Raw genomic sequence first — 24,576 nt, forward strand, 5'->3', positions numbered from 1 at the left:
CTTTTTTTTTTCAAAAATTTTGAACTTTTGCTGTTTTGAAAAAAGAAAAAAAGTAAGCCATTACATACATTTATAAAAGTGTCCAGTATGTTTTATGAAAATAAATCAACTTTCCAGCTGAAATGCATTGAGGAGTGAAGTAGTTTAACAAGGTCTGATGTGGTTCACTGACACCTAGTGATCAGGCGTTTATGTGCTGTGCATATGTTAGCTCGATTAAATGTTTTTTAAATTTCCTTTTTCCATTAAAGAATGTGGATTTCTTTTTTTCCGTTTGTTTTTTATGATCGACACAAGTTCTGTTTTCAGCAAAAATAAAAAGTGAGGAAAAAATAAATTGGTAAACATTCAGGATGAAGATATAAAAAAAGGAATCTACAGATGTTAATAAGTCAATTTTTTAGAAACCACCTAAAGTAAGTTTAGTTTTCTGTTCAGCACATACCTGAAAATATTTATTTTGAAAAATCCCTTACAATAATGTGGACACAATTATTCACATATTAAATCTACTTGCCATGTTTTACTAAACAATATGTTATTCACCTTACATCTTTATTCAGACTTCGGTAAATACTTCATACTTGGGTAAATATATTTAACTTGGTGATAAATCACAGTTTTATTTCTCTCACCGTATAAAACTTCTTTGGTCTCTGGTGAAAATACGCTGAGAACACTGCAGTTCACTTTTAAGACCTTGGAACCCCTTGTCTCGGACCGACGTGGAGCTTTCAGAAGCTTTTGCAAAGAATTATTAGCTCTGCTCTCTCACATTGGAAATCCATGGGCGGGAGCCACTCAGTCATATCGGAACTCGTGCTCCCTTGGCTTTTCTCTACACAGTATTGATTCCTCTCAACACTAAGCCTCTGACTAAACCACTAAACTCCCCTCACTCACTCACTCACCCATGCCTGCTCAACCTTTCAATAAATTACCACCTCTGGTCTCACAGGCTTCTCAGACGTTGATTCCTAACCATAATCTAACTTTATGCCAGCATTTATGTTTGATTTCAACTTTGTAATCGACAGATAAACAGATCAAATCTGATGTGTTTAACCATGATACTACATACTCTACATACTAATCAAAAACCAAATCAAAATTAGCAATATTGGGTTTTGGTCGAAATCCGTTATTTTATAACTTTATAACCGATTCAGATTTTTTAGAGATCATCTATCATTTGTAGTGGAATTAAGAACAAGAATTATTATCATGTTGGCAAATACAGATATAAAACAAAGCTGAAAATTATAAAACATTAATAATCATTCCTTGTGCAAAACAAGGAAAATATGTGAACACATCACATTTAGAATCGGAATCAACTTTATTGTCATTGTACATGTTACAGAGCAACAGAGTAATGAAATTTAATTTCAGTTTGATCCCGTCCACCAAAACATGAAAAAACAATCACATTTAACAAAGGAGGACAGGAGCGGGAAAACTGTGGTTCGCCACAAGGGGCGGTGCTCCGTATTTAGATGAAAAGTGGGAAAAAAACAGAAGGAGAGGTGAGGGGAAAAGGCAGGTTTTAAACTGAATTCCCTATTGGGGAGGACAGTATAAAACTAAGGAAAGAGCTGGAGACCATGGCACATGGGCGGGGCTGTTAAACTCAATAATGAAGATACATGAAGCCTATCCCACTTAAAACACTAACTACCTACTTAGAGTTTGTATTTGATCTTGTAAAAAATGGCATTTTTTACAAAAATAAAGCATTCTGTATCACAGCTATTGTATATACAATGAGGAAAGTAAGTACGTAAATTATGGAGGGGTCTGAAATGTGCATTTCCACCGTGAGAGACAAAATTAAAAAAAAAATAAAAAATCAGGAAATCACATTTTTAAATAATTTATTTGTGTTTTATTGCTGCACATAATTATTTACCTGCCAATCAGCAAGAATTCTGGCTCTCAAAGACCTGTTACTCTGCCTTTAAAAAGTCCACCTCTACTCCACTTGTTAATCTAAATTAGTAGCACCTGTTTGAGCTCCTTAAAGACACCTGTCCACGCCACTTGGCTCCTACTACAACCATGGGCAAGACCAAAGAGCTGTCAAAAAACACCAGGGACTAAATTGTTGACTTCCATTAGGAAAAAGTGCCTCTTCGTCGTTGATTTACAAGCACTCCTGCAGCCTGCTCTCCACACGTAAGATAGCGGCGCTTAGTCCCGCCTCTCCACGGGCAATGAGGCGTCTACGTATATGATGTCTATGGGTTGATCGAGGAAGCAAAGTCCATTATTTTATCTGTTAATTTATAGCAATATTGGTCGATACCGATAATCTTGTATCATAAGCATTATCCTTTCTTGGGACGTCCCATCATCTTTACTTTTTTAGCCATGTGTCGACCCGATTAGATTTTTTTTATAGTATGTAGGTATACAAAGTGTTTTTTATTAGTTTTTTTTTTTTTTAAAAACAACAATTATTAAATTTATTTCGGTGCATAAAGCTAAACACTTCCTTTACAGCAGCTTTTTCTTTAGTGTGTGATTGTGTTTGTTGTGAATTTGGGCTGGGTGGATATACTGGTTCATACTGAATATGGTATATATTTTCATTATGATGTGTTTTGGATATACTGCCATACCAGTATATTTGATTACACAACTTTCAGAACTCTACGCTGCGCTGCGTTTCAGACTGGACCCTTTTCAACGCTTCTAAATAGGAAGGTAAACAGTAGCGCTCTGGTGTTAGTCGTGGTGTAAATCATACGTACAAAAGGATAAGAGACACAATTGAAAGTTCTGAAACTGCATGTGAGCATGTGCCTTCGTGCGCATGCCTCAGGAGAACAACACTCATGGACACGGAGGCACAGTTAGCTTAGCATGTCGGCAGTTCGGCAGTAATACAAAAAAAAAGAGAGCAAAGGATGAAGGAAATAAGTCCTGGTGGAGCTGCAAACAAAACGCTACCATATTCACCATAAGAAACCACCACACCACTGAGTATTGTGAATTTCTCTTGGAGATGAATAAAGTATCTATCTATCTATCTATCTATCTATCTATCTATCTATCTATCTATCTATCTATCTATCTATCTATCTATCTATCTATCTATCTATCTATCTATCTATCTATGCAGCATTTAAAGCTAGAAATCAAGCTAATGCTAAAGCTAAGCTAGCGCGGCAAAGAGCCATTGGGCTGCTGTTTCAAACTTGTATTATTACTAGTGTGGAATTATTCTACATGTCAATCTACTGCAGTAATTCCACTCTCAACCAGTAGAAAAAAAAATACCGTCATATACCGTGAAACTGTTAGAATTTAGAAAAATACCGTGATTAACATTTTTGTTCATACCGCCAAGCCAAGAATATAAAAAGCTACAACCAGCAGCTGTCTGAGGGATTACAGCAGGTTTACTTTCTCTTTCTATGCCCAGTTCCCTCCTGCTTAGACTACAAAAGTTCATAAATGAAGAATGTTCAGAGTCCGTGTATCACTCGTTCATTCGTTTTTCATTATGTAACAAAAACATGAAAAACGAAAAAACACTCAAATAATGAATGTTTTCGTGTTTTTATTACATAATGAAAAATGAATGAACGAATAATACACGGGTTGTTCAGGAATGGAAAGAGTCTAGTACTATCTGTTAACTTCATATTCCCTCAGCCTACCTTTGGTTTCAGTTTGATTGATTCAAGTGTTTATTTTGAATGTGAAAAAAAACAAGTTCAAATGTGTAGATGTTTGTCCACATCTTTGACATGTAGTGGCAGCTCTGTTGTTGCATATAATGCAAATGTAGTACTGTGATGGCTCTATTTTTCATAGATATAGTACGGTTGCACTGTAGTCTCAGTTCTGGCCTTTTTTCCTAGTGTAATATGTTTAAAATGCATTTCTGAAAGCAGTGTTTTGATTTATCGATAAGAGAAATGTATCTATAAAATATGATTAGCTGTGCTTTATATGACTGGAATCAAATTACCCATATGTTGGAAATGTTTTTCTATTTTGTATCATAATTTCACTTTTTGGTTCTATTAATAATTCCAAACTCGTAAGAAGAAAGGTCCAAACTGGCATTCCATGTCACAAAGGTTGCCGACCCCTGGTGTTGACAAACAAACAAGCACAGCCATTGTTGCTTTGTGTGTTTGTGTGTTTTTCCATCACTTCAGTTAAACAACAAAGACCAGACTGAAAGGGAATTGTTTATGTTGATTCTGACCTCTGTGACTCCTGTTAGGGACTCATTTATGTACTCAAAGGCTCATCCAGACTGTAAATAGCTTGACTGCTTATCTAAATGCAAACACATGCAACAATTCAATTCAAGCACTTTCACGCACACATTTGTTTTTGTTGCCAAAGATGATTTTTCTTGGCTGCTGAATGTTGATTGTTTAAATTAGGAATGGGCAAACTACAGCCTGTAGGCCACATCTGACCAGCCAGGAACCCATAACTGTATTCATGAATTTTTGTATATGTATTTTAATTAATTATTACATTTTGTTAGCGTTAGTGCTCTGTTACAGATCACACACACATATCAGATGCTTTATCTCACTGCATGTGTGCACAATGTACTTTGGATTATTACACCTCTGCTGTGCATCTGTGAATATGGACAATAAGCAGCCGCAGGTTTTGAGATGCCACAGAATTGATCTCTCTGCTCCGCTGATGACGAAGTTCCAACTCGATCTCTAACTCTTTTGTCGTCGACACAGCTCGCTGTTCAGGAACTAAATTAAATGGTTTTCAAGGGCTGGAGTGAAGCTCACATTTACACCTGCCATGTGCTCGGCCTCTACATCGCATTTTAGAAAGAAGTGCCATAGTTTGGATGGCTTGTTTTCAGCCATTTTTACTTAACCCCCAGCTACTAACGTCATGACTGTCCCCTGATAGCACACGTACATCTCACCGACATCGGCACGATGAGTGAAGTTGCATCAGCGAGACGTATTCTGGAGAGCGTTTGCTCATTGGGCAGATGTCGCGGAGACATCGGCATTTGGACGATGGATTAAAGATGCTCAGCGCGACCTCTCTACAGCTTATATTAACCTTTATTTAGCTCGAATCATTCAATCAGTATAAATATCTCCATATCCATAGTTGAGTATTTACTTAAATCTGATAGGAATATGGCAATATCACAACAATAACAAAAAAAAAAACAATATACTACCACTAAATAGCTTATTATGTGTGGACAAAATAAAGAGAGACACAGTTCATGATCATAAATGTATTTTCAGCAGCATAGCCAAAAAAGCCCCAGCACAAAAACAGCTTCATTCAAGTGATATTTTACAGTAATTTTATAAGCGGTATCATCTATTTGGGGGAAAAAACACACAAAATGACCCATTAGGAGTAGAATGCCGACGCAGGATCTGAGGTCAACATCGGCGAGACGTATGAGTGCTATCTCGGTCTTGTACGTGCAATGTTATGTTCAGGTCCTGCATGGAAAATCGGCAACTCCTCCACTCCCTCACAGTCACAAGGATGCGTATAGATAGAAAAACATGATACTGTTTGATTTTCCATGAATCGGTACCAGGTAGAACTGAAGGAATTTGGTCTCTATCTAAAAAAAACCCTGAATTCGGTACCCATCCCTACTCATGATCGGATACATGATCAGTTTTTTCAACCTCACTGATTGGCAGAGGTGAAAGTAACAGATTACAAGTACTCACGTTACTGTAATTATGATGCATGTATGGAAACTATTATTTATTTGAGTATATTTCTAAATAACTATTTTACTTGTTCTTAAGTACATTTTAAAATAAGTAATTTGTTACATTTCTAAAGCCTACTGTTACTGAGTAAATTGTTATTATTTGTTTTAAAATGATCAACGGACGTACAAAACATGAAATGACCAGACATCACATGCATCACATTATAGCCGACCAATCAGATTAAACGTTAAACGTAATGCAATGTTAAAGTAGCATTGAATGATGGTTATTTCATCCTGAGAATTTTTTATTATTATTTTGAATTGAATTTTAAAAAATTCAATTCAAAATATAAAAAATTATACATTTTGACAAACCTTTAATTTAACTTTTTATTACCAAAAATAAACGTACGGGGTTAAAGTAACAAGTAACTTTTACTTTGAGTACTTTTTAACTGAACTACTTTTCACTTGTACTCGAGTATGTTGTGTATGACTTAACTGTACTTGTATTTTAGCACAATTTCAATCAAGTAACAGTACTTCTACTTGAGTAGGATCGATCAGTACTCTTTACACCTCTGCTCATTGGTGATCAGCCTAAAAATCCTGATGGTGTAAAGCCTAGTATGTTCAATGGTGACAGACATAATCTGCTCTAATGTAACACATTTTCAAAATAGTTGATTAATTTAAAATCTCTTTCTTCATTTTCAGATTCTCCAGTGGCCATGACAAGCGAGGAGGAGGAGGAGGGCCTCGGTGTTGCACTAACAACAGCCACAGCAGCACCAGAGGCAACCTTCTCCATAGCCAGGGGTAACGGCCATGATGCAGCCGCTACCTCGTCCCCTCGCAGGCCCCCCCTCTGCCACCGCCAACACCGTGAAGAAACAGAGGAGGAATTAGAGGAAGAAGGGGTCATACAAGAAGAAAGGATTAGCAATGAAGTGGAGGCAGATGATGAAGACGAGGCGGAGGAGGAGGAAGAGGAGGTGGATGAGTGCACCAGTACCACCAGTGTGTTGGTGGTGCCCTACCCTGAGCTGGTACCTGTGGTGTTCTTCTGTCTAAAGCAGACCACGTGTCCACGTAGTTGGTGCATCCGCCTGGTCTCCAATCCATATCCTTTTACCTGTCACTGATAAGTGTGTTTTTCATGAAATAGATCAAAACAAATATCCCAGAATACACTCCAAACCATAGTTTTAGGCAGTGGTGGACTTAGCACTTTGGGGGCCCAAGGGAAACTTTTTAACTCATTTAGTGCCATTGACATAATATTACATCATTTACATTTTTTTACGGAGATTACTAGAATACACCCTGGCGGAGGTCCCTCATCAATATCTACGCTGTAGTGTGATGTAGTGACCAACTGTGCCCTGAAAGTGGCAGCATTACACCTTTAGATGATAGATTAGCCACTGATGCTACCATTAGCTAAGGAGGAAGAAGCAGGGACGAGGGAGATTATGGCGCGGAGTGGATTATTGATTATGTTGCGATCGTGAAATAAAACCATCAACTAACCGGGCCAAACAGGTCATCTCTGTGTGTCAGGAGGAAGAGGAAGTTACGTCAGTGTGATTGATGGAGGGGAGAGATAGCAAATTAATAATAATGTTGCCATCAAAAGCTCGGTCTCAGTGTTGTTTTTGTAGTTTTATAGAAGGAAACAATGTTGAGGTGTCCCTAAAGCAAAAAAAAACTGCTTCAAAGTCACTAATAGGTTTTTTCAGAAAAAGACGTTTTTCTCAGCTTTTTGTCACAAACGCAATTTGTGTGAAACTTGCATCTATTCAACTGCAGAATCAGGTGTCAGAATTCAGATTGTCATAGTACAGAAGATTCTGTGGGTCTTTAAAATCAGTCAAAATGCTCAAAAACAGCTGGCATTGAGGGCGGTAGAAATTCTGAAAATGGCTGGCACTGAATGAGTTAAAGGGTCCCTCCCACTTGGGTATGATCATGAAATATTTGTCATTTTAGAGGTGAACCAACATTTCGTTTGCTCATTTGTTTGGTAATGTTTTTTTGAACACTTTTAGTTGGATATGAAGATTTTTCCAGTTAATGAATCCACTTGAGCCTAACAGTGTGTTCTCATCCCTAAAGAATCGACAACAACTGAATCATTTTCTCTGCTGTAGAGAAGCCAAGACCTTTTCATCCTCTCCCCATTATTCATTAGCCTGTAGTAATGACTACTATTAAACCACTGATTGTCTGGGTTTTTAGGAAAATCAGTCTGTATTTGCACTGGTCCTTTTTGCACAATTTTTGAGTAATTCACAAATCCTCTTCCTTATATTCAGCAGTTCTCACCACACACACATGTTGCGCCGCTGCTCGCGTGATGACATAAGTAAGGGGAGTGTGAATCCTCACTTTACATTTTAAAATGCCTTTTTGATATTGTTTAATTAGGGCCCGAGCACCACATGGGGTGCAAATGCCCTATTTTTCCCCTAAAGATTTGTATTACTATTATTATTATATTATTCTTTTTCTGACACTATCATTAACTTATTGCAAACAACAAAACAACTGTGAGGTATCAAAATGAAGGAGTGTGTTCTTGGGGGCCCCTACTGGTCAGGGGCCCAAGGAAATTGCAACCCCTTGTCTGATGGTAAATCTGACTCTGGTTTTAGGGTTACTTCTGTTGTTGTTTGTTAGCGTAACCAAGGCAAACAGCCGTTGCACTTAATGTGCTTTTTGTCTAAAAAGCAGAACGACGCCCAATCTGGCAACACGGGCGCTGCGTGTGCCTGTGAGTGCAGTGAGCCGTGTCGAGGGGTTTGAGACTACTGAAGTGAAAAGCATTCTATAAGTGAATTCGATTTACAATTTATTGCTTCTTCAGCCTGCTGTATTTACAGCTTTGACTATAACAGGATCTGACATGTTGTCATTAGTTCCATATGTGGTATTAGCATAATCATTAGCATTGTGGATAAAGCATGTGGTCCAACCAAAGTTGTAAATATGCAAAATCAAAAGCCACTGTTCATATCTTCATGTTTTTTTGTTTTTTTTCAATGCCTGTCATTGCCCGATCTGGTTAGATCTGTGAAGATAAGCAGGTCTGGGTCTGGTTAGTAGTTGATGGAGACCACTTAGAATTCCAGGGGCCACAGTGGGGGACAGTCACTACAGTGGTATCTGTCATTGTGTCCTTGGGCAAGGCACTTCACCCACATTGTCTAGTATGAATGTAGTGTGTGAGTGAGTGTTGGTGGTGGTCAGAGGGGCTGATGGTGCACTATGGCAGCCTCGCCTCTGGCAGCTGTGGCTACAATAGTAGCTGACCACCACTAAGTGTGGAGTGAAAGAATAATAATAATAAGAATTATTATTATTATTATTATTATTATTATTATTATTATTATTATTATTATTATTATTATTATTATTATTATAACATAAAGCTAGACATTTAACTGTTATTATGTTAAAGTCTTATTTTTAAAGCTGCTGGAGACAATCATTTCTGACAGTGTTTCTCTAATGGTTGTACGCGATGGCACTACAGAACAAATAATGTGACCAGAAGTGATAAAACTATATAAAAAAATCTATTCAGACGCCACTAAATCAGGGTTGTTCAACCTTGGGGTTGGGACCGGGTCTGGGTCGAATGATAACAAATTAAGATAGATTTTTGAATTTTTAAAATAATTATTCTTTTTTTTTTTTTTTTTTTTTTTTTTTTAATTAAGCACACAATTTTGTGTGTTTTATTAAAAAAAAGAATTAGGGCCAATTGAAAAAAACAAAAAAACAAACAAAAAACAGGACTTGAAAAAAAAGTTAAGACAAAAAAAAAAAACATCAAGACTAAAATAAAAATACTAATTAAGACTAAAAATAAAAATTAAAGACAAAAAAAAAAAAAAAAAAAAAAAATTACAATTGTGTTTTTTTTTGTCTTCCAAAACTGGCTCTGTTTTCTCTTTTTCTTTTTTCAGTGGCTCTGTTGTTTTTTTGTTTTTTCCCCAGTGGCCATACACTGAATACTGTTTCTTTCCACTTATTTACAAAATCAGATTCTTTAAATGTGTTATTATTATTCGTTCATTCCATCATTATGCTCTGCAGTTGCTATAGATTTCTAAACAAAATGTTGTTGTCGTTCAAAGGGGGTACATGGATTCATAAATAAAAGAAAGACGGACTAGAGCAAAAAAAAGTTTAAGGCATTGCATTGTGGGATGGATAGAATTGTTTATACTTCATTCTTACTGTGATTTCTTATCAAAATGTTTAAAATGAAGATCAAAACAGACTTTTGAGCGTCAATTTCCATCTTATTTTCGACCAAATTTTCTTAATTTCTTTATTCTGAGGCCTGCACTGTAATCAGCTTTAATAGTGTCATTAATCACAATTAATTGCTATTTTTGAGCAACAAAGTCCTAATCCATTAGCCATTCACAAACTAGTTAGAATTAGCCCAATTCTAGGCCATGATATATTTGTCTGGAATTTTCAAGACGCACACGTGTTGTTGTTGTGGGTTTTTGCAAAGTCTGCCATTTATTTATACACACACAGGCGGAGGGAACGGGGAAAAAGCAGTGCACTGTTACAGCCTCACAATGAGTGTAATGATGTGTAACCCACAAATAAACTCCCCAAACACAAGTTCATATTTGTAACGCTGCCGTGGAGTTCACAAACAGAGGAAAGAAGTGTCTGAGACGCTAAAAGGCACTGAAGCAAAAACGGCGGAAACAAAAGGGAAGCAATAGAGATGGAAGAAAAAAGGGAATGAGAAAGACAAAGAGATACACAGGGGACAATGCAGTGGAACTGAAAGATAAACGGGAAATATTACTTGTATAAGAAGTTAAGAAGCAAAAAATGATATATTTGGTTGAAGGAAAAAAAAAAACTCAATTCCAAAAAGCCTCGAAATATGAAATGTGAATAAAAACAGAATGCAACAGTTTGCAACTCATTGAATCCACATTGTTACAGTATATAAGACCTGAGTTTAATGAAAAGTATCATCACAGCAGTGTTTATTTGACAACATTTTGTCACCACCAGAACACAAAATGCACCAATAGTGAAACGGCAAGTAAAATCTCAGGACTTCTCCAGTCCTAATTTTATAATGCATTTATCGAATCTGATTACATTTTTGCTGAGTCAAACATAAGCACACAAACATAACGTAAAAACATTATGTTGCACTGTTTTCTTACAAATTGAACACATTTCTAAAGCTGTAGAAACACTATATTTAAAATATAAAATGGCCCATCAAATGTTACACAAAAGTGACATTACATTACATCCCCACCTTGTGGTCAGCACCTTTCCATATTTATCCACTTCCTGTTGTAAAACAAGCTCATTCAAAATGCCTTTTTGTTTGTTTGTTTGATATCTGGAGATTGCTATCCCAAATGTAAGCTAAGAATATTTACAACATTTTCCTTCATGTTTATGTCTCCTTCTGGAGGTTGTGATTTATATAACAATATCGGTGAGTTGAAAACCCTTCAAAAAATAAAAAAAAAACAAAGAAAAATCTTCCCCTTACATGTGTGAAGTAAAAAAGTTTGCATTGGTAATGTGGATGCATTATAAACAACAGGATGGATACCTGACCCGAGCCTGACATGACCCGTGGGTACTGACGGCCTGAGGTCGGGTTCGGATATTTATTTAGAATCGGGTTTGGTTACATCAGCACGCCTGTTTTAACATGTTGCACCATATGCACTCTGCTGTTAACATTCCTAATGCCTTCATTGTTAACAATGGTCTGTGAGGTTCCTCAGGGCTCTGTTCTTGGACCCCTTCTGTTTAGCCTCTACATGTTTACTTTACAACAAATTCTACAGAACTGTAAGGTTGATTATCAGACCTACATTTAATTGTGTATGAAATGTGCTATACAAATAAAATTGTCTTGACTTAGGAAGCAGGAAGGATTTTACTGCTCTGTCGGACATGGGCCAGGAGGCAGAGAAATGCTGCCTGATCCGCACAGTATTGTAGATTATCTGTTGATTCCACCATTCTGATCAAATATGACAGTAATTCAGCTGTTCCCTGTGTTGTCTATTCATCCATAGACTAAGAGTGAACCCCCACCCAATCACTTTTTGGCATTATCACCGATTGTATTGCTGTGGTATTGTAAATATATGTATCAATGGGATGTACTACCACATGGTTGGGCAACTCTATCACAGTGGGGGCCACAGCAATGTGATTGTATCTGATCCGAGGGCCATATTATCAACATTTATGTCAACATTTAGAGCAATGACCATTCGGAGAATTAACACTTATAAGGGAAAAAAGGTTTTGTCTATTTTTTTTGTCTTTAATTTTGACGTTTTCTCAATTTTTAGTCATTTTGTGTGTTTTATGGGTCATTATGTGTTTTTTGTTATTTTTTAGGTTCTTGTTTTAATATTACGTAATTTTCAGTATTTTTTGCTGTCGATTTGTGCATTTTTTGGGTCACTTTCTGTATTTTTGTTGTTGTTTTCTGTATTTTTCTGTCATTTTGTTAACAATTTATAGGGGTGTCCTGATCCGATATTGATATCGGCTATCGGTCCGATAACAGCCTGAAAACGAATATCAAATTTTATCGGACAGCATCTAAAATCTCCGATAAATATTATTTCATATTTATTAAATTGTAGAATACTGTAGATATTATGTTGAAGGTTAAAATGTATGTAACAATTGATTAATAATAAATGGGTCAGTTTTTCTCATCCCTACTGTTGCTGACTATTGTTCTCTGTTTGATTAACATCACTTGATGAAACCTTTTCTAACATTTCACACTGAATAAATAATTAAAGTATGTATGATTTGTACTGATATTGTATCGGATTGATATTGGTATCGGCCAATACTCAAGGCTGCAATATTGGTATCGTATCGGAAGTGAAAAAGTTGTATCGGGACATCCCTAACAATTTGTATGTCTTTGGAGCTATTCTATAACATTGTGTGTTTTTGCAGTCATTTTGTTTGTTCAAATGGTTGTTGTGTATGTCTTTGTTGTCATTTTATGTTTTATGAGTCATTTAGTTAATTTTGGGAATGTTTTTGTGTACTTTGCGCATTTTGCTTTTGATTTGGGAGCTTTGGGAGTTTCTTTGTGTATTATGTTGGGCTTCATATTCATTCCAACTTCTTGAATTACAATTTTTGGGGATTTGCTTTGGGGGCCGCAAAAAATTGATTGAGGGCCACATGTGGCCCCCGGGCCGCCAGTTGCTTATGTTTGTACTACCATAACTGACAAGGCACAACGATGAGTTTTCATCGTTATGGCCAGGTTGAAGCATAGTTTAGTGCTTTTCAGAGTTCTCTGTCTGCACAGAGAAAGGATCAATATACAGTAGGAGCCACTATGGAGTTCATCTGTCCAGGTGAGTACCGGTACTCATACTGACATGAAAGTGTTATGATTTATTTAGTTTACTTGCTATACATATATTTATGGAGTTCAAATGTATTCACGTGTGTAAAAGTGGGTTTTAAAGTGTAAGTACACGCCCTGGTTTTTGCTGACCTGCCACTAGGGGGGGAAATTCAAAAAATGACTTGATTATGGGCTAGGCACCTGGACACACACATACACAACAGGAAGTACACACACACGGCATTACGGCAGCTGAACACAGTCCACACGTGGCCAAAAGTGACAGTTACCGGGGCTTTCCACTGCGCCACAGCTCCGATCCGGTTCTGCTCCGCTGTCCGACAATTCCCACCAGTTGCGTTTTAAGTGCGCCACGGTGCAGTCCACTTGACGATATTTGTATAATCGCAAACGCAGTTAAAGAAAGTGTTGTAAACTTTTTTTTTTAAATGGTGGTTAATAGAGCCAGAGAAATAGATTGAATGACTTATATAATTAGAAAAATAAATAAAAAGAGAAAGGAGAGGAAACAATTGAATTAATAAAGATGAATGAATAATGATAAAGGGGTGACAGGGCAACACAGTAACACTTTTCAGACAAATATGTATCAATTACATTATTTAGTTTCACAGCTTTTTTGTTTGTTGCATGTTTTAGGGTATGGAAATATAAAGTTTACCATTTGTTGTTGTTGTCCTAGCCACATTTTTTAGCTACAGCCAACAGAAGAGATAATATGATGAAGAGTCTTATTTTGAAAAGTAACCAGATGTTTTAATGTTTAGTAAGTGTTTAACTTCCTGTTTCACTGTATTTGTTCTGTGCTGAGATGTTGCGTCGTGCTCCGGCAGAAATAGAAGTCCTGCGTATCTCTGCCGGAGTGCTCCAGAATGCCGCCGCGCACCGGACCCGGTGGAAATGAACACAGACTCGAATAGAAACATATCAGCTCTGCTGTCACGGCAGAAACGTAACGCAGCGGGCCCGCCTCCAGGGAATTGGGGGTAAGTGACGTCACTGGTCTAATCTCAGCCAATAGCAACATTCAATTGTAATAGCTGGCATTCAACTCATACAGGGTTGGGGTCAATTACATTTTAAAATTATAATTACGTTTTCAATTGTCCATGTTCAATTACAACTAAATTACGATTTATAGTGACTGGCATTTATTGGCAATTATTTTTTCCCCTGAATACAATTACATTCTCAATTATTAAAGTTCAATTACTGAGCCCTTCATAAATAAGCCCATAAACGTAAACTTCCTCTTGTGTTAGCTTACTGTTAGCATCTCTTTTGATACCTGGTCAGTTTTTACCCATGTCTTACATCAGCTGTAAAATACACTAAACAATATTATCTATCATCCAATTTGTTTTTCATCTCTTGGTTTCCTAGTTTGGCTTCCTTATGCAATTTAAAATATTGGTTTTAATATTTTTGGTGTGGGCATCTGAGCCTTTTTTTGTCAGTAAACCTGCCAATTATTATTATTTAAAATAATAAAATTATCCTTAAAAGACCAGATATGTAGTCGTTACAGTTGATATGAAACATATTTTAATAATTGTTTAACTACATATGTGTAAACCATAAAACTATAACATGGTTTATATTGAAATAAATTGTAAATGACAGTATAATATAAAATTCCATGCCAACAGCAAAGTCAATCTGAACTCAGTTACAATAGAAATATATTTACAATTCTTACTACGTCATAATTGTATTTAATTATCAATTTCACAATTACAATTATGATTGATGCCAACCCACAAAGGGCAGTCACTTTACATTTTACAACTAAAAACGCTAAATTGAAATTATTTGACTAAAATGTGAAGAGTGGGACTAGGATCAATAAACTACATTACTATAGCTAATCATATATTAGATATGAAAAGCGTGGTTTTTGGGTTGTACTTACACTGTAATAGAATGGAATGTGTTTAAAAGTGCACGTTCAAGATTTTTGTTTTGGGCTTAACATGAAATTAATGCTTTTAATATAGAACAACTTTCTAGGCATTTTTTTTATTCTGCCAAATGTCTGTATTCTAGTTATTCAACCATTTCATTCCCTCTCTCACACACCAGTTATATACTGTATGTACATATCATGTCTCCAAGGTGAGACACTTTAAATGTTCTGTATTTAAACTTGCTCAAATTATCAATTCTGACTGCAAATTTTTCTGTTGATTTCTTTAGTTTTGATATGATACCAAAGGTCGTTCTGTATATTTCCGTCACTCGTCTATAGTCACTGCTCAATAATGCAAAGAGATGTGTGCTCACTTCACTATTAATGACTAGATTCTTTGTTTTTGTGTGTGTTAGGATTGAAGATACTGTGGATTGATCTTAAACTGACTTTCTATAAATACTTTCAGTAAACTGGTTAAACTTGTGGAAGTGTGTATATGCAGCTGTCTTCTATAGCTCATGTATGGAGGTGCTGGTTTAGTTTATTTAGGGCTAACATTAGCCTAATCTCTTTTTTAGATTTGGTGATTCGGAGGATGTTAACAGGAGACGGTTCATTTTGAATTAATGATGTGCTACATTTTCGAAGTGACTGGCTTTGTGTCGGTTTTAATGGAGGAATAAATGCATATGAAATGATGTGTTCTTTTTGTGGGGAATTAAAGCGAGTGCTGCCTTGCACCATTACCGTTGGAAACAAATTCGTCTTCACAAATGGTTTTACTCTGCTTTGTCTATGCCTGCACCACCACTTGTATAAATGTTAGGCTCTTAGTTGTAAGTTGGGTCTCAAGATGTGTGGTTAGTTTTCTTTGGTAATTTTTTCTTTATTATTATTACTTTAAGCATTTCAGTTAGTTTTTCAATTTAAAATACAGGAACAAATGTAATCTATTAATGTAAATGGTAATATTTATACAAATATCCAATGCAACCGATGTAACTTCCATTCTATTTAAAGCTTATACCATGAAATATATATTTCTGTCTTGTTCCAACCTCCTCCTGGTTTTATCACCTGAGGTTTATTCCATAAAGCAGGTTATGTTCAAACTCTGAGTATGTTCAGGCTCAAAGGAGGGAAACTCTGAGTATCCCATTCCTAAACACGAGGTATGTTCTTCTGTGAGTATGTTTCCATGGCAACATTGTCCGTGAACTAAACCTGGTCGCTGGCAGGTTTTATCGAAGAAACCCTGGGTTTCTACCTGGCTCCGCCCACCTGAACACTTTAATGAAGCTTAACACTGTTCTCTGAAACACATTAGTAACATCACACACCACAGACGTGATCACATCATTACTAATGTTTTGTTGCTTTACTTTTTTTTTTTTTGTGCAAACAGTAGTTTTCTTTATAACATTGTGGATACAGATCATTAAGTGAAAGACACTGAGAGGTTGATCTGTATTAAAACATCTACTGACGTCTGTAGTAAAGGTCCCTGAATATAAAGGAGGAAATGACAATTTAAATGAATCCACTTTTAAGCCTTGATTATTGTTTTATATTCTTATACAGTTAAATCTGTAAATCACACATCTTTGAAGATATGATGGTGCAGTGAATTGTGATGGTTTTGAAAGCGATGGTTCGCGGCTTCGCGTCCCGCTTCAGTGTTTTTTTTTAGGACATTGAGATGACTCTGGCAACAATATTACATTAAAAATCAGTATAAATGATCGAATATCAAGCGGCTGTCACTGTTTTTATATCCAGTGTAACAGGAGGACTCTCTATGCAGCCATCCTATGCTGCTGCCACGTCTCCTCAGACACATTTTATTCATATTATTCACCACTCGTCACATCACTCAAGCAATAAAGTGATGAAGCGACCAAAAAGTGTGACTAATTATGGGTGATTTAAGCCACTATAGTCACTGAAGACTGAACGCACCTTTAGAACAGGCTCATATTCCTCAAACACCAGCTTATTTCACCTATCAGGGTGAATAAATCACTCTCTTTTTTTTGGTTGTCATGGCAGCTCGAGTCATCTCTGATCCATTTATGATGGCTTTTTATCGCGCGCATGCATGTAAGTAACCCAAGGTTTACATACTCAGGGTTGATTGACCCATTTCATACCAGCTGTAATGGAATCATATACCCAGAGTTTCCCATCACAGGGTATGTTGACCCAGAGTTTATGGATAGACTCAGAGTTTGTTAACCCTCCTTTATGGAATACTCCTCAGGACTTGTCATGGAAGAAGTCCATAGCATAACAAGGAGTCCAAACACAAATGATGCTGATGGACTTAATTTTTTACTTAAATCAAAATAGACCTGAAAAGTTGCAACAGAAACTTAAATAACAATGAAACAAAAGGGACCGGAAATGAACAAAACTCTGGAGAATGGGGCTGTTGCAGCAGAGTCCAACCTCTAAACTACATACTAAACACTAAACCCATACCAAAATAAACAGGAGAACAGGACAACCTGTAATCTCCAGTCCAACTTAAAATAACAAACGAGCAGGGAGCAGGAAAAGCTCACTGTTGTCTCTTCTCTTCCTCTCAGCACATTTTTTACACTTCATCCTCCCTCTGCACCTGATAGCTGAGTGAGGAAGAACAGGCTATATATCACACTACATTTTTCAATATACAGTTTGGATTGTCGTGTGTTAGGACTGGGCGATATGGACCAAAACTCATATCTCAATATTTTTTTCTCAAAATAGTGACACATGATATAGATATCGATAATTTTAATTCAAATGACGTCTTACCAGAAAGAGAAAGAAAATGTCACACAGGCACATTTATTAAAGATGATATGTAAAAATCACTTTAGTCAATTTGTTATTCCCTCCTGAAAAACATACCACCATTGTTGCTCAGATTGATTCACGTAATTTTGAGTAGTCCTTAAATCTTCTGCCAGCAGCCATTTTCCTGCTGTTTTGCTCGAGGGGACGAAACTCCGCCTGGGGACGAGGCCCCTCCCCCCTCCTATGTTTTCTTCCTCAGCCCAGCCCACAGCACCTGCCTCTGCAGATTTAGCTTTTCATTTACTTATTTTAAATACTTTTGTCAGAAACCCCTGGCTTATGTTGTCTGTACTAATTTATGTACGCATTAAAAAAAAATTAAAAACAAAAAGAGGGAAAAAAAATATCTGGCACTTAATTTTCATGTTTTCTGTCATTTTTACTTTCTTCTGAGGTCCATATTGGATGATCTAAAGGGCTGATTTTTTTTTTTTTTAGTTTTACACATTTAGATTTAGTGTGAGAAGTGAACATTATTCCACTGTGCTTGATATTTTTGGTTGAACTTTTCTTCATATCAGTGTTTCTCAAATGGGGTATGTGTTCCCTGTACCCCAAGGGGAACACGATGGCACCACAGGGGTTACTTGAGAGCGAGTGGAAAATTAACCAAAAAAAAACTTTAAAAATATGGGGATTTTTAAAATGGGTACATTTGGTTAAAATGACTATCATATTAATGATGATGAAATGATCTTGATTAGAACATGAACTGAAAATACAAGGGTCAGTCTTGGTCTCACATCAGGCAGGAGATGACCAGAAATGATAAACAACTATAGAAATAATACTATCGGGGCTAAATATGGTTTAATTCCACTTATTTACAAACTTAGATTTTTTAAAATGTGTTATCACTCATTCATTCCATCATTATGTTCTTTATTTGTTTTTTTAAATTGTATTTTGAGAAAGATGTTGTATTCTGGGGTACTTGGATTCAGAAATAAGAATGTGGATGTGTTAATAGATTAATTCATATTAGATACATTTTACACAGAGTAAAGGACTTGTTTTCCAGCTCCTGTTTCATTCTCTGGGTGTTTCCAGTGTAATTTACATCATTTTGCCTTTCTTTGTGAGTTGGAACACTTCATGATCTCAGCTTAACAACAAAAGAATGTTGACTTTTACCAAAATACCAACAGTTTTTTTTTTTTTTTTTTTTTGCACATTTTATTGGATGAGTAAAAGTTTTTGTAAATGGTTTGGACAAATAGTTTTTATTTCTTCTTGTGGTTTTATCCATCTGTTGAAAAAGAGAGGAGGAGGAGGTGGATTCAGCCTCAGTCTGTGGCTCTGACAGAAGCGTTTGAGGGCTTGATAACAAAGTCAAGTAGTGTTTTTTTTTTTTTTTTTAAATAAAGTTTGAATGGTGAACACTTAGATGTGAGATGGTGTGTAATGTGCTGCTGAGCAGGTGTGAAACACGAGTTTAGTAAAGTGTGTCAAAGAGACAAATGCCAGTTGTGAGGAGAGTTTAACAAAATGTGTCTGTCACTTCCTCCTTCATTCACTGGGTTTGACCTGTTCCTTCTAAACACCAAACCATTAGTAGTTTGCATTGTGTTTAATCAGCGGAGAGAGGCTGTCAGTGGGATAGTGGAAAAAGTTAGCACTCACATTCACATCAAACCTTTTTATTCCGAACTGCTACTGTGTGTGTGTCTGTGCAGATTGATTATAAGCTGTATGCCGTTTTGAATGATTGGCAAAACGTTATAGTCCACATTGACAGGTGGAGGTGGAGTGCACACACACACACATGCGTGTTTCTGTGTCCTGAAACAGACAGAAGTATCTGCTGTGAAAGTAAACGGGAGTGCATCGCTCCGCTGTATGACTCTCTCTTTTAACGTGTGTGTGTGTGTGTGTGTGTGTGTGTTGTCCTTTGGGAAGTTTAAGGGAAAAATAAAAGGTCAGACTGCAAAGGAAAAACTCCAATAGATGCTTATGTATACAGCAAACATACATTGTGTTTAATTTACAAATCAGGACGGACTACTAGGGTATCACAGTGGTATGTAAATATGTTCTCTCATCGCGTGTACTGTTGCTGCTGCCGCTACCGCCGATGTCACGGCAGGTCTTTCCTTCTTGTCGCGTCGACGCGCTGCCGTCCGGTCACACCCGGGATAAAGGACGAGGGTTACGGGGAACAGCTACCTTTGACAAACAAGTGTGTGTCTTTACCGCCTTGCACTTTTGAAACTTGGACGAGCCACTCGTTATTCTCCGGCGCCGCCATCTTTGTTTTGGTCAGATGACGCATCGACACGCACATTTTGTGTCAACGTATTTTTTGCATCAACGTCGATTACATCGACGCATTGTCCCGGCCCTCTTTGTATGGCTATGGGACTTTTTGATGATATTTTAATAGTAGGTAAGACTTTGTTGTTGCATTGAAAATGGCATGTTTTCTGAATACATTTCATTTTTCATACACAATCATGATAAGTATGAGACAGCCCAGAACACCACAACCCATGTTCTTTTACACTCCTTTCCTGCTTTTTCTTGCCTGGTTATTTAATGAAAACTCAACCTACACAACAGCTGCATCACTGACTTACACATGCTTAATGTAAATGTGTAAGGTTCACAGAGTAATGGAACTACATCAGAGATAACTTATTACTCGAAACCTGACTCTGAATATGAGGATGGGCATACTGTATATTATGGCCAAATGAGTATGTGTTTGAAGGTTGGCTGTACAAAGAGGTGTACATACTCTGTAGTGTTATCAAGGGGTTTATTTGTGGGTGCAAAGTAAAATAGTGTCTGTGAATTTTCCTGGTTTAATTATACGCATGATAAATGTTTGTTTTACTAATTTTTATATTTATATTTCTGTAATGTATGTTTTTTGGAGTCATGCGTATTTTTGTATCTTTCTGCTGTGTTTTTTGTTTCTTTTTAGTGTAGTTTTGTGCATTTTTGTTGTCATTTTGTGTATTTTTTGTATAAATATTTAGTTTTTTGTATTTTGAGTCATTTTCCTATTTTTGTTCTTGTTTAGAGTATTTTTCTGTAATTTATGTTTTTTGGAGTCATTTTGTGTATTTTTGGAACCTTTTTGTGCATTTCTTTTGTTTTGTGTACTTTTTGAATACATAGTGTTTAGTGTTTTGTTTTATGTTACTCATTTAGTACTTTTGTGTGTGTGTGTGTGTGTGTGTGGCTATTCTTGCTTCTTACCTGTTGTGCTTGATCAACGTGTTTGGATCTAATCTGGGCTTTTTCATGTGACTGCCAATGATTTTGTGCGTCTGCTATTTGCAGGGATGCAGAGCCTGAATTGTTCGTGTGAAAATAATCCATTTTACAGATGGTAGATAAAGGATTAACACAGTGACAATGAATGCTGAAAAAAAGTTAGATATGGTCTTTATAAATAGCCAAACATATCCAAGTTACACACACACACACACACACACACACACACACGGGGAAGAACATAATCAAAGACATGTTAGTAAATGTTTCTCTTAACAGTGTAATATAATTGTAATTGTATTACTATTATTTATTATCAGTTCAAGTCTAGAAATTGGACTAAGGTAAGAAAGAATGTCAAGTTTCTCCAAAAGGTTTTATATATACTAGTACGTACTGTATGTATTGCTATAGAAAAATGGGAGGTTAAGTAGCTTTTTCATGGACAAAGGAGGTTGTGTTTGAAGGTGGGGCATCAGGGACTTTTAAGTTTGTTGTGAAATGTTTAGAGTGATAGCTATTGTATTTTTATATATTTAAATGAATAAATTGGGAAAAAGCAACGCACCAGCATGAAGTTATTCCTGGAGAAACACGTTGAGACACTCACGTTTACATGGGAGCTTTAATTCCTCTTTAATGCAGAATAAAAGTAAAATCCTTTTTAAAATGACCTTGTAAACACTTAATTCCTAATGCAAATTCTGAATTATATATAATGTGTGTGTGTATATATATATATATATATATATATATATACACACACACACACACACTGACATATTTGAGTTTGCACAATTGTGTATGGTGCCCTTTAATCCATAAGTCATTGACTCACTCTATGATGTAATAACATTCTTAAACTATTTGCCCCATAGTGTAATAACAAACATATTGTTACATTCACAACAGTTTTAACATTTTGGGTTTTGCAAAAAAATTAAAAAATATTGCATTTTGGACTCAGAACTTTTGTTACATTATTAAACAGTTATTACATTTCGGGTTTTATTACATTATTTTAACAAGTTGTTGCATTTCGGGTCGTTGTTATGCTGTTATACAAAATAGTGCCAACTCCGCGTATTGTGGAATACTATGTGTTTTAAGGCCAAAAGGTGATGTGAATGACTCCAAAGGCATTTCATGATATGAATATGAAGTGACGTGAAATGGTATGAATGTTGTCTCATATTTTCTATCATACACTTGTTCTCCTCTTCCATTCTTGAATCTGTGCCAGAGGTAGATCTCACTGAAGTTTTGTTTTGTTTTCCCCAAATGAACAAAAAAAAACTTTTTTAATGATGGAAGGCTGCGACAGAAAGTAATGCCTTTAAACATTTGAATCGTTATCTCGATGCCTGGAAGCAATGGCAGCCAACTTGTCTTGATATAAGAGTGCATCGTTGTGGATTTAATGTTCACAATAATCCTAGCATTCCTTCATGTTCTCTTTGCTCACAGTGGGGATGTAGAAATACTTCTGTACTTAAACATAATGTTCTCAAAGTCAACATGTGATGTGTCTCTTACTTTGTAATGAACAGTTATTCAAAATCGGTTTCAAATTAAATTTGCCGAGACATTATTTCCATCTTTATCGCAACAGATTCCTCCAAAATTATTGTTTCAGTTGTTACCAATAAACGTATGATGTTGTTCAGACAAAATATTGTCTGTAAATGTTTCAGTTTTTTGATGAAAAACCTAATTAAAGTTGTTGAAATTATGTGGGGAAATAAGTGGACATTCGTCTATGTTTAATTTATCATTTGTTTGACTTCTTTAAATGATAAGATGCCACATATGTCCTTGCTTTAGTTTAGTTTAGACAGTTACTAATACAGCAGAGGAAGAAATCAGTAAAAACTGCATGATTTTAGTGACGTTTTAGTCATATTGACCACATGTGTAAAACGCAAGGGCCAAATCTGGCCCTTTAGAGCATCTAAAGGGACCCACAGTACAAAGTAGAAGTGAAAGTGGCAGTTATTTTTAATCACAAATTATTAAAAAAGTACATTTTTCCAAAATCCTAAATTTTTCTTCAAATTATTTCACAAAATTTCCCCAAATAGAATGAAAATTTGTCACAAAATCTAGGAAATTTAAAGAGAAGTTCCTGCAGGGACTGATAGTTGTCTTACATACTGTAGCCTATAGATCATTTATATGTGGAAGTAGAAACTAGGGCTCAATAATGTTATTTCTTATTGTCCAGCCTTAAATCTGGCTCCTGAACTAAAACGGGTCGAACACCTCTGATGTTTTCATTCATAGACAATAATGTAATGAGAACTATTTGAGTTTTCACACTAAAAAACAAAACGTAACAATTAAATAAATTACATTCACTTACAAATGAATGTGCAGATCCACTTTGTCACAACAAACATATATTAATATAATAAACAAAACATGCCAAACCACACATTTTTGGTCTTGGTGTATGACATAATACAGTATAGGATTTGGAGATTATTTGTTGGACAATGGTATTAATTTTACTGTATGGAAGAACTATGACGAATGTGAAATTGTTCTCTTGGAACTTATTTTCTGCCTCTGTGCACAGGAACATTTTCAATATAAAGCACTGCCAACGTGGTCACTGCCCTGTAACGCTGAACATTGTTCCTCACATAATGCTGCAAAAAAACAAATGGCTAGTTCACCATCAGTCACTATCAGTGTAGTCGTATGTGGTACCAAGTATTTATTTTACAGATTCATATGCTTTGGTAAGGTGTTGAAAATAATTGATGTTGACTCAAACATCTGGAATTACACACACATTTTCATCCTCAACATCCTGTCCCTAATCCCCCTCCCCATTCACAAGTATTCCAAGGATAAATGTTACAATACTACATTTAACCTTTATGCTGAGGCTACACAGAGCCCCGACAGGTTACAGATGTCAAATCAGCGTGATTCGTGACACTCGCAATGAAGCAAAACCTAACTGGAGAAGGTTCGTAACAGCACCTAGCATTCATAGCAATCGTCCACAAATGCTACAAATGTGAACATATTCGTGGAGTGTGTAGCGGTGCGTGAAAAACCCGTTAAAGGCCACGAGCAGACAGCAGAGGGCGCCCTCCAAACATGCACCTCCTCCTGCTGCTCCTCAGAATGGGAGTGACCCAGGCCCCATCCACAAGAAGACGGGTTTTAACGTAAACGGTCAAATTTGTTATTGTTTACACCTTGTGTCCACACGGCAAAGAGGATTTTGAAGAAGAATAAGAAAATGTCTAAAAACTTGTCGCATAGTGGGGAAGTGTGCAAACGCTCCACCCACTGGGTCGCCGTGTGGGCGAAGTATACGCATACTCTGCAAACGATGACGCCATAGCCCCACCTATCTCTTAACATGCATGCGCGATCCTCCACAACAACAACAGTAACCATGGCAACAAAGCAGAAGCTCTACTTAATCGTCGGTCCACAAGCAAATCTCCTGTC

The 24,576-nt window shown here is 36.4% G+C and overlaps 1 protein-coding gene across 1 annotated transcript in view; it reads left to right on the forward strand.

Annotated features, from left to right (window-relative positions):
• Positions 1–24,576, forward strand: part of LOC114471718 (voltage-dependent T-type calcium channel subunit alpha-1I-like) — a 498,082-nt gene that overhangs the window by 144,730 nt on the left and 328,776 nt on the right. Inside the window, exon 2 of the mRNA XM_028460576.1 lies at positions 6,416–6,821. Within this exon, the coding sequence (XP_028316377.1) occupies positions 6,430–6,821 (392 nt within the window). The 5' untranslated portion in view covers positions 6,416–6,429. The remainder of the gene's footprint in view (positions 1–6,415; positions 6,822–24,576) is intronic.

Source organism: Gouania willdenowi, chromosome 1 (assembly GCF_900634775.1).
Source record: "Gouania willdenowi chromosome 1, fGouWil2.1, whole genome shotgun sequence".
Classification (NCBI taxonomy): domain Eukaryota; kingdom Metazoa; phylum Chordata; class Actinopteri; order Blenniiformes; family Gobiesocidae; genus Gouania; species Gouania willdenowi.